The sequence below is a fragment of the Helianthus annuus genome, chromosome 6 (genome assembly GCF_002127325.2).
Source record: "Helianthus annuus cultivar XRQ/B chromosome 6, HanXRQr2.0-SUNRISE, whole genome shotgun sequence".
Classification (NCBI taxonomy): Eukaryota; Viridiplantae; Streptophyta; class Magnoliopsida; order Asterales; family Asteraceae; genus Helianthus; species Helianthus annuus.
Genome location: NC_035438.2, coordinates 142,513,945 through 142,538,284, shown reverse-complemented (window position 1 = coordinate 142,538,284; position 24,340 = coordinate 142,513,945). Strand labels below are relative to the sequence as shown.

At 38.0% G+C, this 24,340-nt stretch overlaps 1 protein-coding gene across 3 annotated transcripts; it reads left to right on the top strand.

Annotated features, from left to right (window-relative positions):
* Positions 1–2,668: 2,668 nt before the first annotated feature.
* Positions 2,669–16,233, top strand: LOC110865920 (transcription initiation factor TFIID subunit 4b). 3 transcript variants are annotated; one of them, XM_022115256.2, is made up of 15 exons: positions 2,669–2,848; positions 3,183–3,256; positions 3,339–3,474; positions 3,554–3,927; positions 4,035–4,133; positions 4,214–4,771; positions 4,845–4,951; positions 5,027–5,114; positions 5,195–5,330; positions 5,409–5,464; positions 5,529–5,585; positions 5,927–6,067; positions 6,148–6,195; positions 6,270–6,531; positions 15,881–16,233. In XM_022115256.2, exons 2-15 carry the CDS (start codon positions 3,224–3,226, stop codon positions 16,054–16,056), a joined length of 2,271 nt encoding a protein of 756 aa, XP_021970948.1. In that variant the 5' UTR covers positions 2,669–2,848; positions 3,183–3,223; the 3' UTR covers positions 16,057–16,233. The 3 variants fall into 3 exon arrangements, with proteins under 3 accessions (XP_021970948.1, XP_021970947.1, XP_021970946.1); XM_022115255.2 differs by having other exon boundaries at positions 2,692–2,844; XM_022115254.2 differs by having other exon boundaries at positions 2,696–2,848; positions 3,187–3,256.
* Positions 16,234–24,340: the final 8,107 nt, after the last annotated feature.

Below are 24,340 nucleotides of genomic sequence, written 5' to 3'. Positions count from 1 at the left end.
TCCACGAGACGGCATTCCAACGACTACGTCGGGCAGAACCACGACAGCCGTTACGGAACCCTAGATCAATCTGGCAGCGTATCTAATACGTCTCCAGGGGTTATAATACTTACATCGTAGCAGAACCTCGCTAATTTAGGGTGTATAATGCCCGGCTATAGTGTATACTACTTCAGAAATTTAGAAAGAAAGAAAGTTGTGAGCGACGAAAACTGAAAGCCCGTTGCCTTCTTATATAGGGCTGTAATCGCGATCTCTCGCGGCCCGCGTGGAGTTTGGCCAGGCCTTACGCGGCCCGCATTGACTTAGGTCAATGGCGTAGCTTGGCTGGGTCACCCCCTAGGCTTGACACGCTTCGGACACGTGGCCGCACCGGGCTGTGCCACAATTCTGGGCACTCGCGGCCCGCATCAACTAAACCAAACATGTACGCGGCCCGCTTGGGCTTATGGTTTTGGCGATATCAGGTTTTCCTATTCGCGCGGCCCGCATGAACTTGAGGTGAGGCCCTACGCGGCCCGCCTCAGTTTAACAAATTTTGTTTTTTATTTATTTTATATAGTATAATCTATTTTCGGGCTCGGTTTTCACATACGGGGTGCATATAAAGACAAGTTGATATATTTAAAGATATATTAGGGTGTCGGAATTATTATGAGAATGTCGGTTTTACCGAGGGTTGTTATACTGTGTAATCATTACTCAATTAATTTAATTTTCAATTTTTTAAATAATTTATAAGTTTTATAAAATAAAAAAACATTTCATTAAATAAAAAACACTACATTAAAATTAAAAAAAAAGTTACACTAAAAAAAATTACACCTAAAAAATAAATTTATTCTTCGGTGTCATCTTCGTTCTCTCCTTCTTCCTCTTCGTTTTCTCCAGCATCTAAACCTACGTCTTCAAAGTTCCCGTCTTCGAATTCCTCAACCACTTCTTCCTCGGAATCTTCGTCGTGATCATTGTTTAATCGAATTGGGCGAATCGCCCAAGCATGCTCAACCAAATCCGCCTTCAACGTGTTATGTATTTCTCTAGATCGCAGTAGTTGAGCATTTGCGAGTCTCTCTTCCGTTGTCGCTTGGGCTACTTCGACCAAATCTTCGGGAATATAGTTTTGGCATATCGCTTTTCCATCATCCTCAATGATCATATTATGCAAAATGATGCAAGCATACATGGCCATTCGTATTTTATCCTTATGCCACATGCGACAAGGATTTCTGATAAAATGTCATCGTTGCTGTAGAACCCCAAAACACCTCTCGATGTCCTTTCTCGAAGACTCTTGTAATTTTTTAAAATACTTTCTTTTTTCATCGAAAGTTTCAGAAAACGTTTTAACAATAATCGAATACTCAGGGTAGATACCATCGGCCAAGTAGTAGCCATGCTCGTAATCGTTCCCGTTTGCATGGAAACCGGCCTTTGGTATAGTTCCAGAAATGTAGCCCTCTATTAATGGTGAAGCCTCTAACGTATTAATATCGTTAAAACACCCGACTACACCAAAGAAGGCCGACCAAACCCAAAGGTCGTATGACGCAACACCTTGTAATACCAAAGTTGGCCCTTTTTGATCACCCCGTGTATGTTGACCTCGCCATGCGGTTGGACAATTATACCAACGCCATTGACGACAATCCAAGCTACCAATCATGCCGGGTATTCCATGCTTTTCTAGATGCACCTCATATATTTTTTGAAGGTCGTTCCAAGTGGGGTTTCTCAAATAACGTTTTCCATATAACTGGCATATTCCTAAAATATAATTTAATATACAAAAGTTTTACTAATAAGTTACCAAAAAATAAATATATAAAAGTAAATAAATAAAAGACAATAAAAATTACCATAGCAAAAATGTTCCAAGGTATCTCGGGTTGTTTTCTCCACCGTCTTCAAATACTCGTCGTTGATGTCGTACGTGTTTCCGTATGATAATACGCGTAAGGCGGATGTGACCTTTTGAATTGAGGTGAAGCCTAGATATCCTCGTGCGTCCATTCTTTGCTTAAAGAAATCATACCTATTTTCCAAATCATTATTAAGGCGCAAAAATAACCTTTGGCTCATCCGAAAACGTCGTCTAAAAACATTCGGTCCGTGAACCGGTGTCGCATCAAAATAGTCTTTCATCAAACGCTCGTTCGCGGCTTCACGATCTCGCAAGATATAGGTGCGTCGCAAGATGGGTCGTGGAGGGGGAGTAGGCCGAATGTGCTCAAATGCTTGTACCACAAAAGTACATGCACTCGTAACTGCTTCTTCCTCGGCCGCGTCTTCGTCGGGCGAAAAATATCTTCGGTAAATTTCGGTGAAAGACTCTTCCGACGGGGAACCCATTTTTTTTATAAGGTGACACTAGGTTTTTTAAAAATATATAGAGAATGAGAATGAGAATGTATTGAGTTGTAAAAAAAATGGAAGAATATGAGGGTATTTATAGTGTGAAAAGTATAAAAAATTGATTTTTTTTTTTATATATGACCGTTATTCAACGGTCAAAAAATTAAAAACAATTCCTTCTCGCGCCGCGATAAATTTTACGCCGTTCTTTTTTTTTTTGGTCATGGCGCCGGGGGGCGGTGTGGGCGGCGCTATATTGGCGCTATGGCCGATGCTCGCGCCCCACTACGTTTAACCTTAGGCTAGTTGGCTAATAAAATTAAAACAACCCTAAACTAAAGCAGCCTATCTCCCTCTTCGCTCCTCCTCTTCAAAACCTAAAAAAACAAACAGCCAACTGACAGATTTCTTTCTTTCTTTATTTCTTTCTTTCATTCTACGATTCAGCAGGGAAGGTAAGGTTCAATCAGCCAGCAAGCAAGCAAGCAAGCAGGTAAGCTTCGATTAGCCACCGTTTCTTCTCTGTTACATTTGAATTGTTGCCATTATGGTCGCCCCCTGCGAACCCGGATCCTGTTCGTACCGCGAATTGGATCGATCGGACGAACCAAAACAGTTTCAACACTTAAATATTTAGAAGTTGCCAAACAGCCCTTAAGTCTCCGGGTTATGAGGCTAGTATGTGTGAGTTATGGAATAAATCACAAAATTGGAAAGCAAAGAGTGAGCCCTAGAGTAGAGTAGGCGGCCCAATATAATATATATATTGTTCAACAAAACAACTAATTCATCCTTGTCTGTCTGTCTGTCTCTCGATTGATCGGAAGGAAGAAAAGAATCAAAGCAAAAATCAATCATCAGCCAGCCGATGGATATAGAGAAGCTCCTGGAGGAAGAGGAGGTGCTTGAATTGCGTGTGTGTGTGTGTGTGTGTTGATTGATGGTTGGTTGGTTCTGAATGTTGTTTGTTGTGGATTTGACAGGATGAAACGATGCATTCAGGGGCAGACGTTGCCGCTTTCACCGCTGCCCTAAACAGGGATATCGTAGGGGACAACAACAACAACAATAATAATAATACATCTCACCCTCCTCCCCCCACTGCACCCCCCTCCTCCGGTATTCTTTCAAGCAGCCATCATCTATTTCAAGGTATCTCTACTATGTATGTATGTATGTAATCCCTTCCTTATTGCAGCCGCAGCTTTATCCAGCAATCATACTCCAAGCCAGGTCTTCCAACAGTGGCAACAACAACAACTTAAGCCCCCCCAATCATCAGCCGCAGCAGAACATCATCATCATCATCATCATCATCCACCAGATCCCACTCCTCCTCCTCCTGATAATAATAATAAAAAAGAAGATGACTCTCAATCTCAATCTCAATCTCACTTGCAGCAGCAGCAGCAAAGGATGCAAAGAGGTCAAATGCCTACTTCCCAATCTCCTTCTGCTACTGCCAGGCCTGCTGGCAAGCAGGTCCCTTTTGCACTCCTGCTTCCTGTTATTGAACCCCAGCTTGATAAAGACAGGGCTATGCAACTCCAGGGCCTCTATGTTCGATTACGGGTAACTTTCTTTCTTTCTTTCTTTCTTTCTTTCTTTCTTTCTTTCTTTATCTCTTGTTTCAATTCAATTGCCCACTAAACAACTGCCTGCCTCCCTGCCTTTCCCAGACCAATAGCATTAATAAAGAAGAATTCGTCCGCCACATGCGAAGTCTTGTAGGAGATCATATGCTTAAGATGGCTGTCTATAAGTTACAACAAGGCCAGGTTAACAACATTTTCACACATGTAGTACTAGTATCATGTTTTCTTTTCTTTTGTAACAGATAGCATTTTTTATCAACCAGATTCCTGCTAAACCAAGCATGGATAATAATGCCCAAAAACAACGGTTATTGGAACACCAATCGGATTCACACAAGTCTTCTAATGTTAATCCTATTAAGCAAGAGAGGGATCAGCAGCCGTTTCCAATGCAGGGACTTGGCAAGCAACATATGCCCTTTCCACAACCCTCTTTTCCAAATTATGGACCTCCAAATATGAATACTTTTAAACAGCAGCAACAGCAGCAGCAGACCCATGATTTACAAATGAGGCAAGGCCCTGTGCAAACTCCTTTTACCGACATGAAAAGACTGCATGGGGGTAGTCTTGCTCATTTCACAAGTAGTAATTCAGGCCACTGGCAACCCTCAATGCATAAAGATATGCCATCAATGGGCTACGCAAAACAAGAACCCTTGGATCACATGAATGATCAACAACATAAATCCCAGCTAGGTCAGACTGAATCATCAAAGGATGAAACTTTTGAGATGATGTCATCAAGGCCCGGTTTCTCATCATCTATGAACAAGTCAGAGCCCATGTCCATCACCGCACAACTGGAACGCCAGAATATGGTAATATATTGTTCATCGTTATAGTTATTTCAAATATTTGATCGTTTGTTAGAGGTTAAGTTTTTGAGTACAGTCTGCTGGAAACTCCTCATTGGCTTCTGGAAGTAATGCAAAGACTCCCCCCAAAAAGCCAACTGTCGGCCAGAAAAAACCATTAGAAGCACCTGTTTCTTCACTAAGGTAGTTTGATTTTTCTAGTCTCTTAACATTCCAGTCAAATTATAATTCTTACTCTTGTATGTATGTATATATCAGTAAGAAGCAGAAAGTGTCTGGAGCATTTTCAGATCAAAGTATTGAGCAGCTTAATGATGTAACTGCTGTCAGCGGAGTGAATCTCAGGGTATGTGTTCTTCCCTTGTAAAGACATAAGTTTCAGCAAAACCTTTAATTAATTTATTCAGTGATAATTTGGTCTTTTAGGAAGAGGAAGAACAATTGTTTTCTGGGTCCAAAGAGGATAGTCGAGTGTCAGAAGCTTCTAGAAAGGTTGTTCAAGAAGAAGAAGAAAGGCTGATTTTGCAGAAAACTCCACTTCAGAAGAAGTTGTCTGAGATCAGTGAGGATTTTTATTCTTACCAGTGTCTTATTATGCTATAATAATACAAATTTAAGTGTTGTAATAAATGTTCAACAGTGGCAAAATGTGGTGTAAAGAACCGAAGCAATGACGTGGAACGATGCTTGTCGCTGGTGAGCTTCAAGTTACCAATTGTTATTATGAAATTATACATGTTTAATGCAATTTGGTATTCAGTGTGTAGAGGAAAGAATGCGAGGATTGATTAGCAACTTGATCAGACTTTCAAAACAGGTAATTAGTTTGTTTCTTATATCTCGGATCCATTCTGATTTTAGAGATCCAAACCTATAATCTATTTGTTTAAAACAACTCTATATGGAGAAAATATGCCATTCTAATTAATTTTATTGAGTTGACGGGCGCTTGGATATGCTTTTTGTATGTGAATGACTAGTATCAGCTATAATTAAACGGACTGTTGATATTCTTTGAGTGTTTGCGAATTTTGAGTATTAGAGAAATTGATGCATCATATGACCAAAAAGGATATTCTTGTTGAAAAAAGCAGACACGTGTATGTAATTGTTATTATCATCTACACATCATGAAAGTAATGTTCCATGTCTTGATAGCGGGTGGATATTGAGAAGCCAAGGCACCAGACAGTTGTCACGTCGGATGTTAGAAAGCAAATCATGTCAATGAATCAAAAAGCTCGGGAAGAATGGGAGAAAAAGCAGGCTGATGCTGAAAAACTTCAAAGAGCAGATGAGGCAAGTGCGGCATCGTTTTCTAATGTGGATCATAATGTTATATACCAATGAGGTTTCTTTTTTTTTTTTTGTGAATGCAGCCTGAAGGAAGTGGTGACGGTGAAGATGGTCGTGGAAGATCATTTAAGGTATGACAACAAGATCTATATGGTTGCATTTTGTTTTGTATAATTGTAAAACTGTTTATTATGAATGTGAGAAGGTGAACAAAGAGGAGGACGATAAACAGAGAACGACAGCTGCGAATGTTGCTGCACGGGCGGCTGTAGGAGGAGATGACATGCTCTCAAAATGGCAGCTAATGGCTGAGCAGGCCCGCCAGAAACGTGAAGGTGGGCCTGATGCCTCTCAGCCCAGTGCTGCTGATGTTGGGCCTAAGCCCCAGTCGGCTACTGAGAGAAATTCCAAGGATAATCCAGATGCTGAGAGGATGACAACTTTGGGTGCTATCACTGCTAATCCTGGTTAGTATCAAACATCTCATCATATAGCGCTTAGCGGACATACATACCCATAGCGGTCCCGCTATTAGCGGTGCTAAATCCTGTTATTGGACCGCTATTTTGAAACCCGTACAGAGGTCGTAGAACTGCTTTGAGCGGTTTTTTTTATATCAGCCCAAAAGTAAGATAAAGCCCACATTAATAAACTTTTTGTTTATAAACTAGGTTATCTACCCTTGTGATACACGGGTTGAACAATTTAAGTTGTATAAAAAATACAATATGAAATGAAAAAACATTCTTGGCATAATTTATAAATATGTAAATATTTCTTTGTATACACGGCTTGAATAATGAAAATGATATAATTTATAAATTTCTAATCCAAATTTGTATACATGGGTTGGATAATGAAAATGATATAATTTATAAATTTCTAGTCCAAATACTTCTTATAACTGAAATTAAGACCATCCGTTGGTCGGGTATGGTAATGTTATGAAAGGGAAACAATCATAGCAAAAGTAAATTAGTTTATAAAGTAAACGAATAGGAAGGAAATTGGTGTATATGTTTTAAGAAACAACCATCAAATGTACTTCACCCAACTCTTCATCATACAGTAATAGAAATCAAAGAAAACAACATAATGATCATAATGTTTATAAAACTGAACTCCCCACCTTTAAATACAAGCAGTTTGAAGCTATAAATCAGTACATGCTAACGTATTAACTTCTTAAATCGCTTGAGCTTGTGCATTATTCCTCCTTAGTCTTTATTAGTAGGTGAATTCTTTTTACCTGTAAACAGATTGGAATAAGCAAAACCAGAATTCACTCAACAACATTGTCTTTTAATTAAAAGGAAGAATAATACCATCTACCCTTTGCATCAAAATTTGCTGTAATACTCCCCCTTGAAAAATAGAAAGAGTAGCACGCTAGCAGGCAATACTTTAGTTAATCCTGATCATTTAGTCAGTTGTGTCCATTTTAAAAGACTCCCTTGATTTTGACTTACAAAGTCAAAATTACCAGCATTGGATAAGCATATAAGTTACGGCTAAAGTTATAAAAATTTATAATGGTGGCCCTGAATGTTAGGGGTATCGGATCAAAGTAGGCTCGAGCGGAAGCGAAACAAACACACACACACACACACACTAGCAGAAAATAAAGAACACGAGAATTTACGTGGTTCGGTCAAGGTGACCTACGTCCACGGGTTGCAACTAGGGTTTTACTTTTATTAGATGCTCACTACTGTTTTTTAGAATGACACAGACTACAGTTACATAATAGGTATTTATAGAACAAGATTAGGGTTTCCTACTTGGTCAACAAATTAACTAAGTGGGCCTAATAACTAGGGCCGGCTAACCCTAATTAGGGCCGGCTACCCTAAAGCCTACGTACCCAACAATCTCCTACTCGGAGGCTTTGCATAGTCCACAAAGTGCATCCAAGAAACCCATCACCAGTAACTTCAGTAATCTTTACGTTCAAGTCTTCCCAGCCTCCAGTTCCAATAACAAGCTGAGACTTCAGTCACATCCAAGCCACCTAGTTGCAACCACACCTCTCATCAAGTACCTGAGAGACCAGTTGAAGCTCCCACAAGCTCCAACCCAACAGTCTTATCAGACCCATTCTCTATCTCAACCGGCTTGCACGATCCACCAGCTCCAGAGATACATCGAGAATTAATACCGCTCTCCCTATTTTGCAAACTATTTCCAGGAGAGCTTTTTTCTTCAGTCGGAATCTTCGTATTCAAAACCCAACGGTTCTTTGTGATTGTCCCCGGAACACGATCCATGCTCCCACTATCACCAAATCCCCTGACTGGCTTAAACTTAGACCCCCGACCACATTCAACTGACATCCCCAAAGCACCAGGATTCAAGTTCGCAAATTGAACCCTCTTCCGCTTACTAGATTCAGTGAACCAGACTTTATGTTGTACAGGGACGGCTACTCCCTCAACATGTATCTCAACTAGATACAACGATCCTCTTCTCCTCTCACAGGCAACAACAAGATTTCCATCAATCACATTCCACTTCCCAACACCAAACTGAACATCTAGTCCCTGTTTATCCAGTTGACTAACAGAAATAAGTTTCTTCGTTAAACCTGGAATTACCCTGACGTTCTTTAAGTTCCATGTAGTGCCCAGTGGAATCTTCAGATTGACATCTCCCATACCCGTAACATTAAGAACATGACCGTTAGCTAATCGTACCTTTCCAAAGTCTCCTTTTTTCAGATTCACCATCGTCTCCCCGCTGTGCATGGCGTGAAACGAAGAACCAGAATCCATAGCCCAAGAATCTGTAGACTCTTCACAGCAAACTAGTACGTCACCGTCAGATTCATCTGACACAACGCTGTTTACATGCTGGTTACCATCCTCTTTCTTAGGATCAGGACACTTGTTTTTAACATGCCCCTTTTCACCACAGTTCCAGCACCTCACATTCTTCCTAGCTTTAGACAAGCTTTTCCCACGACTCCCATTGCTTCTGTTTTTACCTCTTTCCCTGCTAACACTGAGCATACCAGAAGTAGATCCTCCACTAGTGTTCCTCCGGCGAACGTCTTCACCCAAAACACTATCCCGGACCCGATCAAACTTCAAATTTCCAGTTCCAGCAGTTTCAGTGACCGTTGTCACAAATCCTAACCAGCTATCAGGTAAGGAAGATAACAAAACCACAGCCTGAGTGTCATCATCCAACTTCATGCCCACAGTTGCTAACCTGGACAAAATTGAATTGACTTCGTTAATGTGATCAACAACTGAACTGCCTTCGTTCATTCTTATATTAAACAGTTCCCTCATCAAGAACACCCTATTACCGGCAGACGGCTTCTCATACATATTTGACAGAGCTTCTAACATATCACGAGTAGTTGTTTCTTTCATGATATTAAATGCAACGCTCCTCGTCAAAGCCAATGTAATTTTACCTCTTGCCTTTTTGTCCTTTGAGTTCCAAATTGCCTCGGCAGCTTTATCCATTCCAGCAGGTTTTTCTTCCGGTACCACATCCAAATCGCATTCACCAAGCAACGCCTCTATTTGCATTCTCCACCAAGCAAAATCAGTACCGTTGAACTTCTCGATTCGGAACTTCCCGTCTTCAGCCATAGCAAACGAGAAAAACCAGAAAAAACCAGAAGGAACCAAGCAACCGAAACCCGAGCAACTTTCAATAAACCAGAAACCCGAAGTACCCGAACCAACGACTTCTCTTGCAAACCCGAGCGTAAAATCAGCGAATAACCACGGTTCAAGAACCGAAACCCTAATCGCGAAACACCCCAAAACCACCAGATCTGCAACAGCAAACCCTACGGCGCAAACCCTAGACCTTACGAGCCGTAACCAGAGAATAGGTACGGGCCGTAAACAAGTCAGCGGCGACGGCAGCAACAGCAGATCAAGATCTCTCGTCCAGCTCTCTCCTTCTCCTGCGATAACCGTGTGAGCCGTGTATTTTACTGAACCTTTAGCTCTGATACCACTTGTTAGGGGTATCGGATCAGAGTAGGCTCGAGCGGAAGCGAAACAAACACACACACACACTAGCAGAAAATAAAGAACACGAGAATTTACGTGGTTCGGTCAAGGTGACCTACGTCCACGAGTTGCAACTAGGGTTTTACTTTTATTAGATGCTCACAACTGTCTTTTAGAATGACACAGACTACAGTTACATAATAGGTATTTATAGAACAAGATTAGGGTTTCCTACTTGGTCAACAAGTTAACTAAGTGGGCCTAATAACTAGGGCCGGCTAACCCTAACTAGGGCAGGCTAACCCTAATTAGGGCCGGCTACCCTAAAGCCTACGAACCCAACACTGAATGCCTAGTTTTATACCCATCCCAGTCCTGATAGCTAAATTTAATTACAAAAACCTATTTCTGCTTCGTTTTTGTTTACCATCTTCGTATACCAAAACAACCATTTTAATACAAAAGATAAAGTTACTTTACTTACACTGCTGAATGGCAGCCACAGTTCTTTTTTGTCTGCCACATTCGAATCAGTTAATCTGCAACCTAACCCTTTTCTAGAAGTTTAGTGACAAAATATAAGTGGGAATGTTTACATTTAGTGACACTACTGAACTGTGGCCACAACTGACAAAATAGAACTTGGGATGTAGGTTGTTAGGTACAGGCGCATATGTACAAAATGGAACCTGCAATAGTTAGTAACAGAATTTAGTTTTGTTGTCAGGTCATTCTCTGTTATCTGCGAAGATGAAAAAAGCAGCTACCTAATTTTTCCGTTTGAAATGGGCCGGATTTTATTATCTGAAATACCTTTTACTTGTATTAGTGTCGTTGTCATTGTACCTCAAAAAATGCTTTTCCCATGAGGTAAATCATCCAAGACTGTGCCTTCATGCCTTTAGAGCATTCACATCCAATCCACTAAAAATATACATACATTCCACTAAAAAACAACTCCTATATCAATATATTTCCACTAAAAACAAATACTTTTTCTCTCTCCTTTTCAATATATATTACATTTTCTCTCTCCTCTACTCACAACCACTTTCAAAATATATTAAAAAATTATACAGGGTGAACAGTGTCCCCCCAAATATACAGATGAACAGTAACATTTTCTCTCTCCTCCACTCACAACCACTTAAACCACTTTTTATAATTTAAAAACCCATCTCTCAAGATTTGGTGGATAGAATGTGAATGCTCTTAGATATTCAAGAAAAGGCCACGTAGAATCTTAGATTAACTTTCATATATGCATAATGTGCAACAGAGAACAGTATTTATTGTTGGGGAATTTCGGTTTGCCGGATGATCAGAGAGGCGTGTAATCACTCTCAGATCAAATTATTTCGGTGGTTCACCCGAATAATTCAATCGGATACAACTCTGATTTCGAGAAATTGAACCAGTGTATGTTGTTTGTGCGAATTGTCTGAACCAGAATTATGACCAAAGAAAAACTGTCTACGAAATTGGGATTTTTTTGGGGTTGTAACTGCCTAGTGGCAGTTAACTCAATTTTCAGACAAAATTGCCAAAAAACCGCCAATTTTTGTCATTTCGAAAATGAGTCAAATTCCAGAAAATAAAATTTTCTGATGCAGTTTCAGAAAATTTTCTCTGCCCCTTGGACCCCGCCAGGGGCTGCCGCCCCTTGGACCCTGCTCCCAGGGGCGCTGCCCCCGGACCCCCGCCGAGGGGGCGCTGCCCCCGGACCCCCGCCGAGGGGGCGCTGCCCCCTTGGAACCCCCGTAGAGTACGGGCTCCGCCCATACACTTCGAATTATAATAACTCAAACAAGCGTGCACTCCCGCACCTCCTAACTTGCTTGATGTGTATTATTATTCGCTTTGATCACCAAGTCAATCCCCCAATTACACTAAAATATCTAACATTTATAATGATTAAAAAAGTTGAGTGACCAAGATTATAAATGAAGTAGTGTAAGTTGCTAGAATCATCATACATTTAGGAATTTTCTAATACTAAATGGCATATTTAGAAAGACACGAGCTGAAATAGTGGCAAAAGTATCTTGAACACTCTAAGTCCCTAAGCAACTAAAAGTTAAGTGCCTTATCGAAGCAACAATGAAAAACTTTTTAATACTTACCCCTTAAAAGATTATGAAATTACTTAATTACCAAAGAAAAGATTTTTTAGATGGCTTTATAAATAAACATAAAAGGGCTCTCAGTTTAGATTAATGAGTAAATGAGTTACTTTGCATTATTCTTAGATAAATGCTTCATTGCAGACTTCCAGCTGATATAAAACCAACTATTTGCCCCCTATAAAATCAGCCGTGGAACTATTTAATCTAGAAAATAATACTGATTATGAGCTCCTAAATGCAACTCCGAACACTCCAAAAAGTAAACCCGAGGCTATACCTAGGTTCATGCTTCATCACACTATCTATGTACGATACTTTAATACACAAAATCAAGATTTTATGTAATATAAAAATGAAATCACATTCGGTAATTAAGTTCACATTCGCTATTCGAATAAGATGAATATGAAGCGTAAAATCAGATCTGAATATCATACTGTGGATTACCAAACCTATGTGTAGAGAGGGAAGGATGGAGAGGACTTAGGATTAGGCTGAAATTGGTGAGGCCAGAGAGAGAAATAACAATGAAGGTGCTAGAGTAGAAAGTTCGTTGTATTGACCGACCATCGTGACGAAGATAACCTGCAAAAACTACTACTACTATAGTCGTAACCACAATCGGTTATCACTAAAATCAGAATCACTTATCAGAATTGAAATCAACATATGAAAGGGAAGCAGCAATATAAGCCCTAATATTTAAATAGTTTCAAAATCAAAAATCAAAAATCAAAAATCAAAAAATGAATCTACATATGAACATGGAGATGTGTTGATGATAAAAGAACCTGTTCAAATCCAAAAAGAACATGCAGCGAGGAAGATAGAATACACGTGTTTCAGTCTAAGAATCCGATTAGGAAGATTGGATAGATTTAGGGTTTAGTTAAACGATTAGGAAGATTGGATAGATTTAGGGTTTAATTAAAATTGGTGGGTCATGGGCGACCCAAAGCACATCGTGTTGCTCCATTTAAGAAAATGGGCATTAGGCGGGAAACCCGCATTTCTGATGCTCTCTATGCGAGACACCTGTCCCAAAGCAGGTTTTATTTATTGTATGTATAGATAAACCCAAAAGTAAAGGCCCAGACCCAAAAGTAAACCGAAATCGAGACTAAAAGTCTTCATTCGCTGGTTCTTCACCAGTTCATCATTTAACAAAATTAAACCTAAATCTCTAAATCGCTAGACTTCCTCAGTTCATGTTTTGGATTTTGATATTACTACTAATATTTTGCATGATAATATGATATTACTATAAATTTTGAAAAAAAATATTAACATTTTTCAATATATATATATATAGGGTTGGGTTCTTTTCAGAACCCTATTTTTATTGAGAACTTACAGAACCAATATAGACCACTCATTTCTTTTCAATATTACAAATTAAAAAATAAACAAAAAGGGTATGATTGTAATTCATTAAATAATATATTTTTGAATAAAATAGTTAACCAACTATATAACCTATTTTCTCTCGCATCTCTCTAGTATTTATGTAGTATATCTTATTGATCAGACTAAATTTATTTCAAAAATATACATACGTAAACGATCAAACTAAATTTGAATATGATTGTTCATGTCTTCAACCCAATTTTGGATGAAACTAATTAACTTTTTCTATATACGTATATATAATCTTCAATATATTTCTAAGGTACCATTTACGTAAATAGAACTTTTGAAACTTATAATTAGTTTATCAAACATCAACGTTTATTCATGTATATCTAATCTTCATGATAATCATTTTTTAAACTTTCATTTCTATACATATATGTAAATATTCTGGCTAGTCATCTATTAACTTATATATATAAGTTCTACGTATGTGTAACTAGACTATTTACATATATTTAAAAATACAGACTGGTCATCAGTTTATTCTAACTAATTCTATCTACATACATGTAAATCTTTTCATACTTATCAATTGAATCGTCCATTTATATAAATGTGTATCTTCATACTTATCAATTTGATCGTATTCATACCACGTAGCCAATTTTAAATTTGATTGCCCATATACATGTGTTAATGTTCCACATACGTGTAAATACACTATTTACATATGTAAATCTTCATACGGATCATCAATTTATTCAACTAAAAGTCTATTTACATATATGTAAACCTTAAAGTTATATCAAATAAAACCCAAAATTCCTTTCAAGCACATTTATAAACTCACGTATGTAATTAAATACATATGTGTAAACATACTGTTTAAAAATATATGTAAATATACTATTTACATGTGTAAATCTTCAAGTTTAATGATGAAAATTCAAGTCTTCATCCAAATCATCAAACACGTGACCTGCATAAAGTATGTGTCATTAGGCAATCAATATTATTTGGTGATTTATCTATGAAATACAGAGCACAAACCGCTTTGTAGCTCACAACAATAAATTTCTTGTTGTGTATGAATAAAAAAACCATCGTAAAATTATATTTAATTTTCCGTTAACTCATACAATCAACTTGTTATTCAAGATTACCTTTCACTACAAATGAAACTTATTCCCGATATCTTCCATGCAATCCTCGCAAAATCATCCCCATGTAATGTTTAAATGGAACCTGGATGTTATTAAAGGGTGAGAGAGATATGTATGGAGATAAATTAGGAACTAATTTGTTTAATCACCCTAAAATACCCTTTTCTAATTCTTAAATTGTCTCTTACAGTAACTTTAATTACCATAATGCCATTATTGTCTAGAACCATCGATCAAATGATCTAAGGGTTAATATGAGTTCTGTAAGTTCTGAAAAATATATGAGTTCTGAAATGATCCTAGCCCTATATATATATATATATATATATATATTTATATACATATAAATACATAAAATATGCATGATATAAAAAATTACCGCTATAACCTATATATCATATAGTAGACCTTGACCGCTATTTGATTTTGGACCGTTATAACTGCATAGGTTCAAATCTGAGCCTGCACTTAGGGCTGTAAACGAACCGAACGAACACGAACGAGGTCTTGTTCGTGTTCGTTCGTTAAGGAAATAAATGCGTTCACGAACGGTTTATGAACACTTACCGAACGAGATTTTATGTTCGTGTTCGTTCATTAAGGAAATGAGCGTGTTCACGAACACAAGCGAACACAAAAAAATTTGGCGAACGCGATGAAGGATAAAGGTGGATGGCCCAGAGAGTAGCACTAGAACTTGAATCCCTTATTGGGGACGGAGATAGATCATATTCGTCGATGTAAATAATGAGAAAATTAAGAAAGGGGAATGGTGCATAAACAAGGTGAAATAGGGTTTCCTAGTTTAATTGTTAGGGTAATGATATAAATAAAAGTTTAATAGTATAAAAAGTATAGATAAAATATATGAAACTATAAAAATCTTTAATTAAAACACAAACATAAACGAACGCAAATGAATGAATGTTCATGAACACCTTACCGAACGTTCACGAACACAATTGAACGAACGAGACATTTGTTTATGTTCGTTCATTTAACTAATCGAACGGAATTTCTTGTTCATGTTCGTTCGTTTATTAAACGAACGGACATAAACGAACTTCCCGCCGAACGGTTCACGAACTGTTCGCTGAACGTTCGGTTCTTTTACAGCCCTACCTGCACTAACATGCTTTCTTATTTGGACATTGCTGCTATAATTGTGAGGCTGATGTGATGTGTGATAAAAACAAGCAGGCCCCGTAAGGAAAATCACTAGGAATCAAGAATTGGTCAAGGGTGGCAGCATTCCACGCACTATCACAGTCAAGGACGTCATCTCAGTTCTGGGAAGGGAGATTCAAATGTCAAGATCGACACTAATATATCGTCTCTATGAAAAAGTGCGTTCAGATTCCCTGTCTGAACACTAACTAGTAAGTAAGTAACGTGTTTCTATTTATTGCACAAAACATGATGTGGGATCAAATGTGCATCGGCTTGTAACCTCTGTAGTTTGCTTTGTATATTACTTCAATCTTTTAATTTAAAAGCAACCTGTTGGCTTTATACAAGTGAGATAATAATGAAAAGACAAAACTGTAAAATCATATAGTTTTCACAATAATTGCATGTGCATTTCAACATTGGGATCAGAGACCAAAAACATCATTCATATCCATTTCATCTTTAGCTACCACAAATGAGGCTTCTTACCATTCTATGACCCAAAGCCATTCCTGGACTCAAGAACCTTTCTCCGGAACTGGTGGCTCGGGTATGCATCCAACTCTGACCGTTAGGGAGGAAGGGATGCATTTGCTCGATTGAGGGCATCACATGATGTTTATCCAGTGATTTTGTTGGCCGTTAAAAAAAAGGAAAGAGAAGTTCAAAAATAGATTTTTGTGAGTGAAGTGAACACAATAATCAATGGTAAAACTAAGAAGTCTCAAATATTTTAAATAAAATAACAATTGAATACTGTAGCTTTGATGTGATTGCCACTACAGTGAAAACCATTTTCAAAATTGTGGTCGAATTGCCCTTCTATTTAACAGAATTACATATAAAATGACCGAAATGCATTTCTAGTTAAAAAAATAAAGGTATGGATTTAACCTAGTGAACTAAAATGGCAATGTTTCAAACCTTTGGACTAAACTGGTAAAAACAAAACAACAAAGACTAAAATGGCATTTAACTCTATAATGTATAGACCACAAGTAAAGCCTTGATATTTAAAAGGTTGAACTTGGGTTCATTCCCTCAACTGTATTACAACATTGAATCCAACATATTTCCAAAGGGAGATTCTATCTACATATCGTTTTTTCTATCTACACACTTTGACTGGTCCAATACGGATTATATAGGCCTATACGATCCGTATTGGTTAAGGTTTTAGTCATGGCAGACTGACAGGGTCAACGTTTGTCTGGCGGCCTCTACGATCCATATTCTTTTTTAGGTTGAACTTTGGTGTTTTGCGTTTGGTTATTGGTGTGTTTATTGTTGGTTATTTGTTGTTTTTATGTGTTTTATAATTTTTATTATATTTTTATCGTGACATTGTATTATAGCGTATCGTGACGTATCGTATCGCATTTATAAGTTGTATTATATTTTATCGTGACGTATCGTATTATATCGTCTCGTACGTCCTTTATTGTATCGTGACATATCGTATCATATTAATGTTATGACCCCGAGATCTATGGACGTAGTTTTTAAATGACTTAGTTTTGCTATTCAAAAAGGGGTAGCGGCGCAGCTTGTCTAAAGCCTTGGATAACCAATCAGGCTTTAAACTTATCAATTGAACCATCTACTTTCATCTTCTTCTTGAAGAACCATTTACAACCAAGTGGTTTACACCCAGGGGTGGATCAGACAGTTTCCAAGTGTTATTCTGCATAATGGAGTCCATCTCATCATTTATAGTTTCTTTCCAGAAAGCTACATCCCGATATGCCATGGCTTCACTATAGGTTCTAGGATCTTCCTCAATAGTGAAACAATATTGATATTGAATTTTAATTTCACCTCTAGATCCTTCAACCAAATATAGCTGAAAATCATCACCAAATGATTTAGCTTTTCTTGCTCTACCACTTCTCCTAGGTTCCGGAGGAGTATCAATCACTTGATCAGCCACGTGAGAGTTACTGGAGCTTGGAACCATGTCCCTAGGCCTAGGTATTGAAGAGAATCTATTCTCATCATACTCTGCAGTTCTTGCCTCAATTACTGTATGCACTGACACGTAGTCATTTGGTTCTATAACATAGAACCTGTGAGCAAATGAATGCTCCGCATACCCAATGAAAATGCAGTCTATACCTCTTTCCCCTATGTTCCTTATCTTAGGATAAGTGAGCCTCATCACGGCTCTACAACCCCAAACTCTCAGCTTATGCAGCTCAGGTGGTTTTTTATACCAAAGCTTAAAAGGGGTGGTCTTGTTCCTTTTATTTGGAACACTATTTAGCAAATAGCAGGCTGTCAACATAGCCTCACCCCAAAAGCCCTCACTTAAGCCTGAATAGGACAACATGGTATTGACCATTTCTTTTAGAGTCCTATTCTTCCTTTCCGCCACACCATTTTGTTCCGGTGTGTAAGGAGCTGTGGTATGGTGTATTATTCCAGTTGATTGGAAATACACCGGATCAAAATACTCACCACCTCTGTTCGTATGTCGGGTTTTGATCAACCCACTCCGAGGAAGCTCTACCTCTTGTTTATAGATCTTAAACTTTTCAAGAGCTTCATCTTTAGCATGCAACAAATATACATAGCAAAATCTAGTTGCATCATCTATGAACGTTACTACATATTTTTTATTACCTAGAGAAGGTGTAGCATGAAAGTCATATAGATCGCTATGTATCAATCTAACATTTTACTTTCCCTATGAACATGTTGCATGAAAGGCTTTTTAGTTATCTTATTCAACTTGCAAATATGACATTTATCATTGTTTATGTTAATAGGTGGAATTAAGCTCATTTTAGACATTTCCTTAATCCGCTTATAATGTACATGTCCTAGTCTAGCATGCCATAATTTCGAATCAGTCAAGTTGTTACTATTACTAGTTGAAGCTATGTCGTTAACATTACTAGTTGAAGCAACACAAACAGATTCATTCATAAAAGAGACATCAACATTCAAAATAAACATACCATTGCATAGATAACCGAAACCTACAAATGTACCATGTCTTGACAAGATATACTTGTCACTTTCCAATACTGGTTTGTACCAACAATTATTTAACACAATGCCACTTAACAGATTCTTTCGAATTCCGGGCACATACAAAACATTGTTCAAAAGTAAAGATTTTCCAGAAGTAAACACAAGATTCACAGTTCCTATTCCCTTGATTGGTTCAGTTGCAGCATGTGACAACTGTGCTCTATAATCGATGTATAACGTAAAACAATATCAATTATCAATAAAATAATGTGTTTTGGTGTTATTATGTGTGTATTTGTGTTTGATGATTTTACGATTTGATTCGAATTCGATTTCAAGCTTTAAATCGCTTTCTGGAAGGTTATACGCAAACTGGTGCGTAAATGTAATCGGTTTAACGCGACAAACACTCCGGAACAGTGACATAGGCTTAACATGCCTTAAATAACCTTTACATAACTTAGAAATAAGTTTTGGATGATTTGGTGTGTCGAAATCAAGTTTGTTCGATCGCAGGGACTATTTGCGTCAAACTGCGAAAGTATGCCGATTCGTATGATAACGAACGTTCCGGAACTTGATCATAAGTTAAACATACCCTAAATATCCTTTACATAGCTTAGAAATAGACTTTGAGGGGTTTGGTATGCGAAAATAAACTTATTTGATCAATAGGGACCAAAAGCGTCAAAAAGTGCATAATTTTGCATTTTCGCGCATATCTTACGTTCTGTATATATCCGGACATCCAAAAATCTTTTGTAATCATTAAAATATTTTATTTTAGTGATTGGCATGATAAAATTCCATTCGTCGTGTAATTTGGATCGTTTTTCGCGTCAATTCGTGTTTCGTCTTAATTAACCGAATAACGTGACCGTACGACCAAACGAACCGATATCCGAGATGTTTTTGAGCATAATTTAAGTTCCCTATACTTTAACTTCATTTTAGAGCCTTGAAATGGGGTTAACGTGGCTTAAACGTGTAAAAAATGCATCGAAAACCTAGTTTCTGACTTGCAGGGACTGTTTTTGACATTCTGCCAAACTTTCTATGGCGGGGCGCGTAAGCCTGGTGTGGTTTCTACGCGGGGCGCGACAGCTGCCTAGTACAGAAACATTGAATCTGGCTTTCCAGCCTGTTTTTGATGGTTTTGTTCATTGTTTTGCAATACCATTTGATGGTATTTGATGTCCCATTGTATTATAAACCTTGTGCCCACATGTATGGTCTTGATCAGAGCTCAATTATCGAGAAACGATCCTAACAGTTTTCGAAATCCTATATAAACCCAAGCCTTTCATTCATTTTCTTCACACTTGATTCATTTTCTGCTCTAAGTTGAGGTTTAACACTTCATACCTGAGCAATTTGAATCAAGATCTTCCTAGCTTAGACCCTTTGTAAGTTTCTTTCATGCTTTTATGCGTTTTTAAGCACGAAAGTCAAACAACGTTTGACTTTCTGCTTTGACCAGTCAATGGTCAACACGAAGTTCGTTTGAACTTCGCAACGTGAGCGTAATCACGATGGTCATAGTCCTTGTGACTATACCTACTGATTACCACGTTATTTAGGCATAGTGACGAGTCATAGTTTCGGTCAAAGTACGTGTTTATGCGTATTTTGCAACCAAACTATTCTTGGGTATCAAAACCCTTTGTTTTGATATCAAAACATGTTTTCTAACTTAGTTAAACATGTTTTAACATGTTTAGCTCGTCACTTTTAGTCTAGTGCTTGGGTAGAGTCGTAAGTCAAGCGGTCTTGACATCCGCTTAGACTTTCGAACTCGACCCGTTTGGTCAATCACTAGGATCCGACCAAGCATGTTATGTGACCATAGTTGTATAGGGAATAACCTTCCGAGGTTATACCTTATGGTCACTTAGTTTAATTAGTTGTATGATAGGTAGTTTATATGCCTTAGGAAAATGACCAAAATGCCATTTTCATGCATAATTGAATTTTAAGCATATGTAACCTAACTTTTGTCACTTAAACTGATTATGCAACATATTTAAACATGTTAAGGCATATAATACTTGTCATAGGACTAGTTAGGCGTCTCGAACGCGTTTTACGCGAACGACGCGTTAAAGTAGCGTAAGCTACCTAAACGGGTCATAATGGGTCGAAAGCACTTAGGATAGGTTTCGATTTAGTATGTAGGCTTTGTTAAACCATATCATATGAGTTTCAATACTCATTTGGTTTACAAGACCTCATTCTATCCGATCTTCCGATTTAGGTCCGGTTTATTAACATAGTTACATATATTAGGAGCCGTTTGATTCCGTGATCCCTCTAGCTTTGCTTGGTTGTTATTCAAGACTTCTAAGCATTCTCAAGTGAGTACATAGTTCCCCTATTTTACTGTTTTCAATTGTTTTGGGGTGATTCATATGTGTTAAATGATTTCGATGTTTTTAACGATGGTTTCAAAAATGATTAATATGGTTTATATTAAACAAATAACGATTTCGATAATGTGAACAAACTTGTTGGACGTAGTTACATAAGGAATAACATTCATTAGTTTTGGCCGAACCGACCAGTATTAGGTTATGGTACCATAGGATCTGAGAAATCCCGTTATCAGACTGCACCCATGGTTATGTGTGGGGGTTATGTGGGTAACGACTGAATCTGTGATTGTTAACTTACCCTTTGGTGGTTTGTTAATGCGAGATTGGTGATAGACGAGTTGCGAAGGTTTGGATGTTATTAGCGAGACGACCAAAAGTAGTTTTCACAATTAAAACGAGAATGATTTAAACGATTGAAACGATTTTAACGAGTTAAACGAATTGGATAAACGATTGGTTTTTGGGTTGTGATTAGATAATGGGACGGGTGTGATATGATAAAAGCATGGTAGATACGCCCCTGGTACTTCTTATAAATAAGTGTTTTTATCATATTACATTCCGTGGCATTATTTAGTTCACTTGGGCAAACGATGTCACATAACGATGTTTTCTAAATGATATAAACCATACGAGTTTTATTAATGAGATGATTTACAATTTGGTTTTCTTAAATAAATGTTTTGGGTTAAGAATCATGGCTACGAGATTTTATAAACTATAACCAACTTGATTTGAGTTGGTTAATTATGTTGCAATACTATACACTTTTCAAAACAAGGTTTTTAACTTTTGACTCTAGTAGTCTAACGAAGTATTGCAACATGTAAACGAGCCATGAATCCGATACTCTCATAAAACCTATGTACTCGCCAGCATTTCTTGCTGACTTTATTTTTACATATGTTTCAGGTGTTGTTGAATGATGTTGATTGTTAGGATGCATGCTCACTTAGGACTGGACGAGGCCTTAGTGACTTAATAACGATGATAGACTATGTTTAACTTGTTTGTTTAAATTTCAAGACAATGTAAATGGTTAATCTATAAATAAAACAAAACTATTGAATCCATGGTTGTGAAACAATAATTCTGTTGCTCCACTCCCAGACGTTTCCGCCGCGGTTTCGTTGTTTTAACGTGGTCGGGGTGTGACACAACATTCCCCATCTTGATGATAGATCCATCTTCGATTGGTTGAAAGTCTTTAAACCAACGAAGATCCTTGCATACATGGCTTGTTGCACCTGAATCAACCCACCAAGCAATGTTATCATCCTGCACACAAAATGCCTCAGAAATTAGTGACACATAATTCTGAACCGAATTATTAAATTGTACTAAATTCTGACCTTGCTTGCCCGGGTCCTTAGACCCGCTAGAACCAGCCTCATTCTTGTTCTTTGAACCGGACTTGTTGTTATTCTTCATCATCTTACAGTCCCTTTTAAAGTGACCAACCTTACCACATTTCCAGCAAGGGTAATTCGGCTATTTGTTTGAACCCGAATTGTTGTTTCCTTGAAACTTACGTTTCTCTTTGAACTTATTGTTTCCTTTGGATGATTCCCCTATCTCAACCATGTTCACAGAACTTGATCCAACCCATTTCTTTTCATCATTGACCAACACATTTTCCTGTGCTCTCAAGCCCTCTTCAATTCTGAAGTGGCTTCCAAGTTCAACCAAAGTTAACTCTCCTTTCTGATGTTTCAGATTATGTTTGAAATCTTTCTAGGAAGGGGGTAACTTGTCAATTGTCACACCCTGTGTAACACCTCGTAAAATCACGTCCAATGAGGTATTGACACGTGTAATAAACCCTGATGAAGTCAAACAGCGAAGTTTAGGGACTACTTTTTCGAAAAAATCGAAAAATTTGATTTTTAAAGGACTGGAAGTGTTAGCATACCTAAAATAAGTTTCTAAATAACCTCTCACGATGGTGATGTTCACAAATGTGCCGCTTGATGATAAAGTGTAACCGTTTGCGTAATTAATTGAAAGTTTGCGCAATGAAGGGTTAAAAGCGTCAACATGTTAATTCTTACCTCTGAGTGACCTTTTAACAAACCGGGAGCTTCATGATATTTAATTATACTCTCGGGAATGCCAAGTAATGGCCAACTAAGGTTTTTATGCCTATAAGTAAAGTTACGCGCAACTTTGCAAGTTAGAGGGGCTAAAAGTGTCAATATGTTTAATTATACCTCTGAATGACCTTTTGGCGGACCCGAAGCATCGTGATGTTTGATAATACTTTCAAGAATGCCTAATATGGATTAGATGAGGCTTCAATGCTAATAAATGATGAAATGCGCAAGTTTGCGCAATAGAGGGGCCTAAAGCGTCAACTTTTGAATCTACGCCATTCGGTGACCATTTAAGCAAACGTGAGCGTAGTAATATTTAAATATATGCTTGGGAATGATTATTATGGGCCATGGAAGGCTTAGATATCATTAAACGACATTTCGCGCTACTTTGCGCAATTAAGGGACTAATTGCGTCAAACTGCAAAAGGAGGTCGAATCGTATGGTAACGGACCTTCCGGAATATGTCCATAAGTTAAACATACCCTATTTATTCTTTATATAGCTTAGATATAGGTTTACAGGTGTTTGGTACGCAAAAATAAACTTTTATGTCATGCAGGGACTAAAAGTGTCAAAAAGTGCACAAGTTTGCACTTTTGCGCATATCTCGCATTCTGAATATCCCCGGACACCCAAAAATTTATGTAAGCACTAAAATATTTTATTTTAGTGATCGCCATGATAAAATTCCATTCGTCGCGTCGTTTGGATCGTTTTTCGCGTCCGTTCGTGTTTCGTCGTAATTAGACGCACAACGTGACCGTACGACCAAACGAACCGACATCCGACAAATTCTTGAGCATGTTTCATGTCCCTCATGTTTAGGCATCATTGTAGAGGCTTAAAAATGGTTTAACGGGCCTCAAACGCTTCAGAAAGGGGCTAGAAGCATGCAGGGACCAAAACTGCCATTTTAGATACTTAATTTCCAGCTGTTACCAGCTGTTACCAGCTGTTCCAGCTGTTTCCAGGTGTTTCAAGTCGGTTTTTATCAACCCAGGGTCTGTTTTGGGGCGCCCATTGTTTACCAAAACCGTGGGTAAAG

Bases quoted from the DNA above. Each gene is read 5' to 3' on its own strand.
- LOC110865920 (XM_022115256.2), top strand. From the start codon at position 3,224: ATGGATATAGAGAAGCTCCTGGAGGAAGAGGAG. The intron at 5,331-5,408 runs GTGAGGATTTTT...AATGTTCAACAG, and splicing joins GAAGAAGTTGTCTGAGATCA to TGGCAAAATGTGGTGTAAAG. The intron at 5,586-5,926 runs GTAATTAGTTTG...ATGTCTTGATAG, and splicing joins TGATCAGACTTTCAAAACAG to CGGGTGGATATTGAGAAGCC.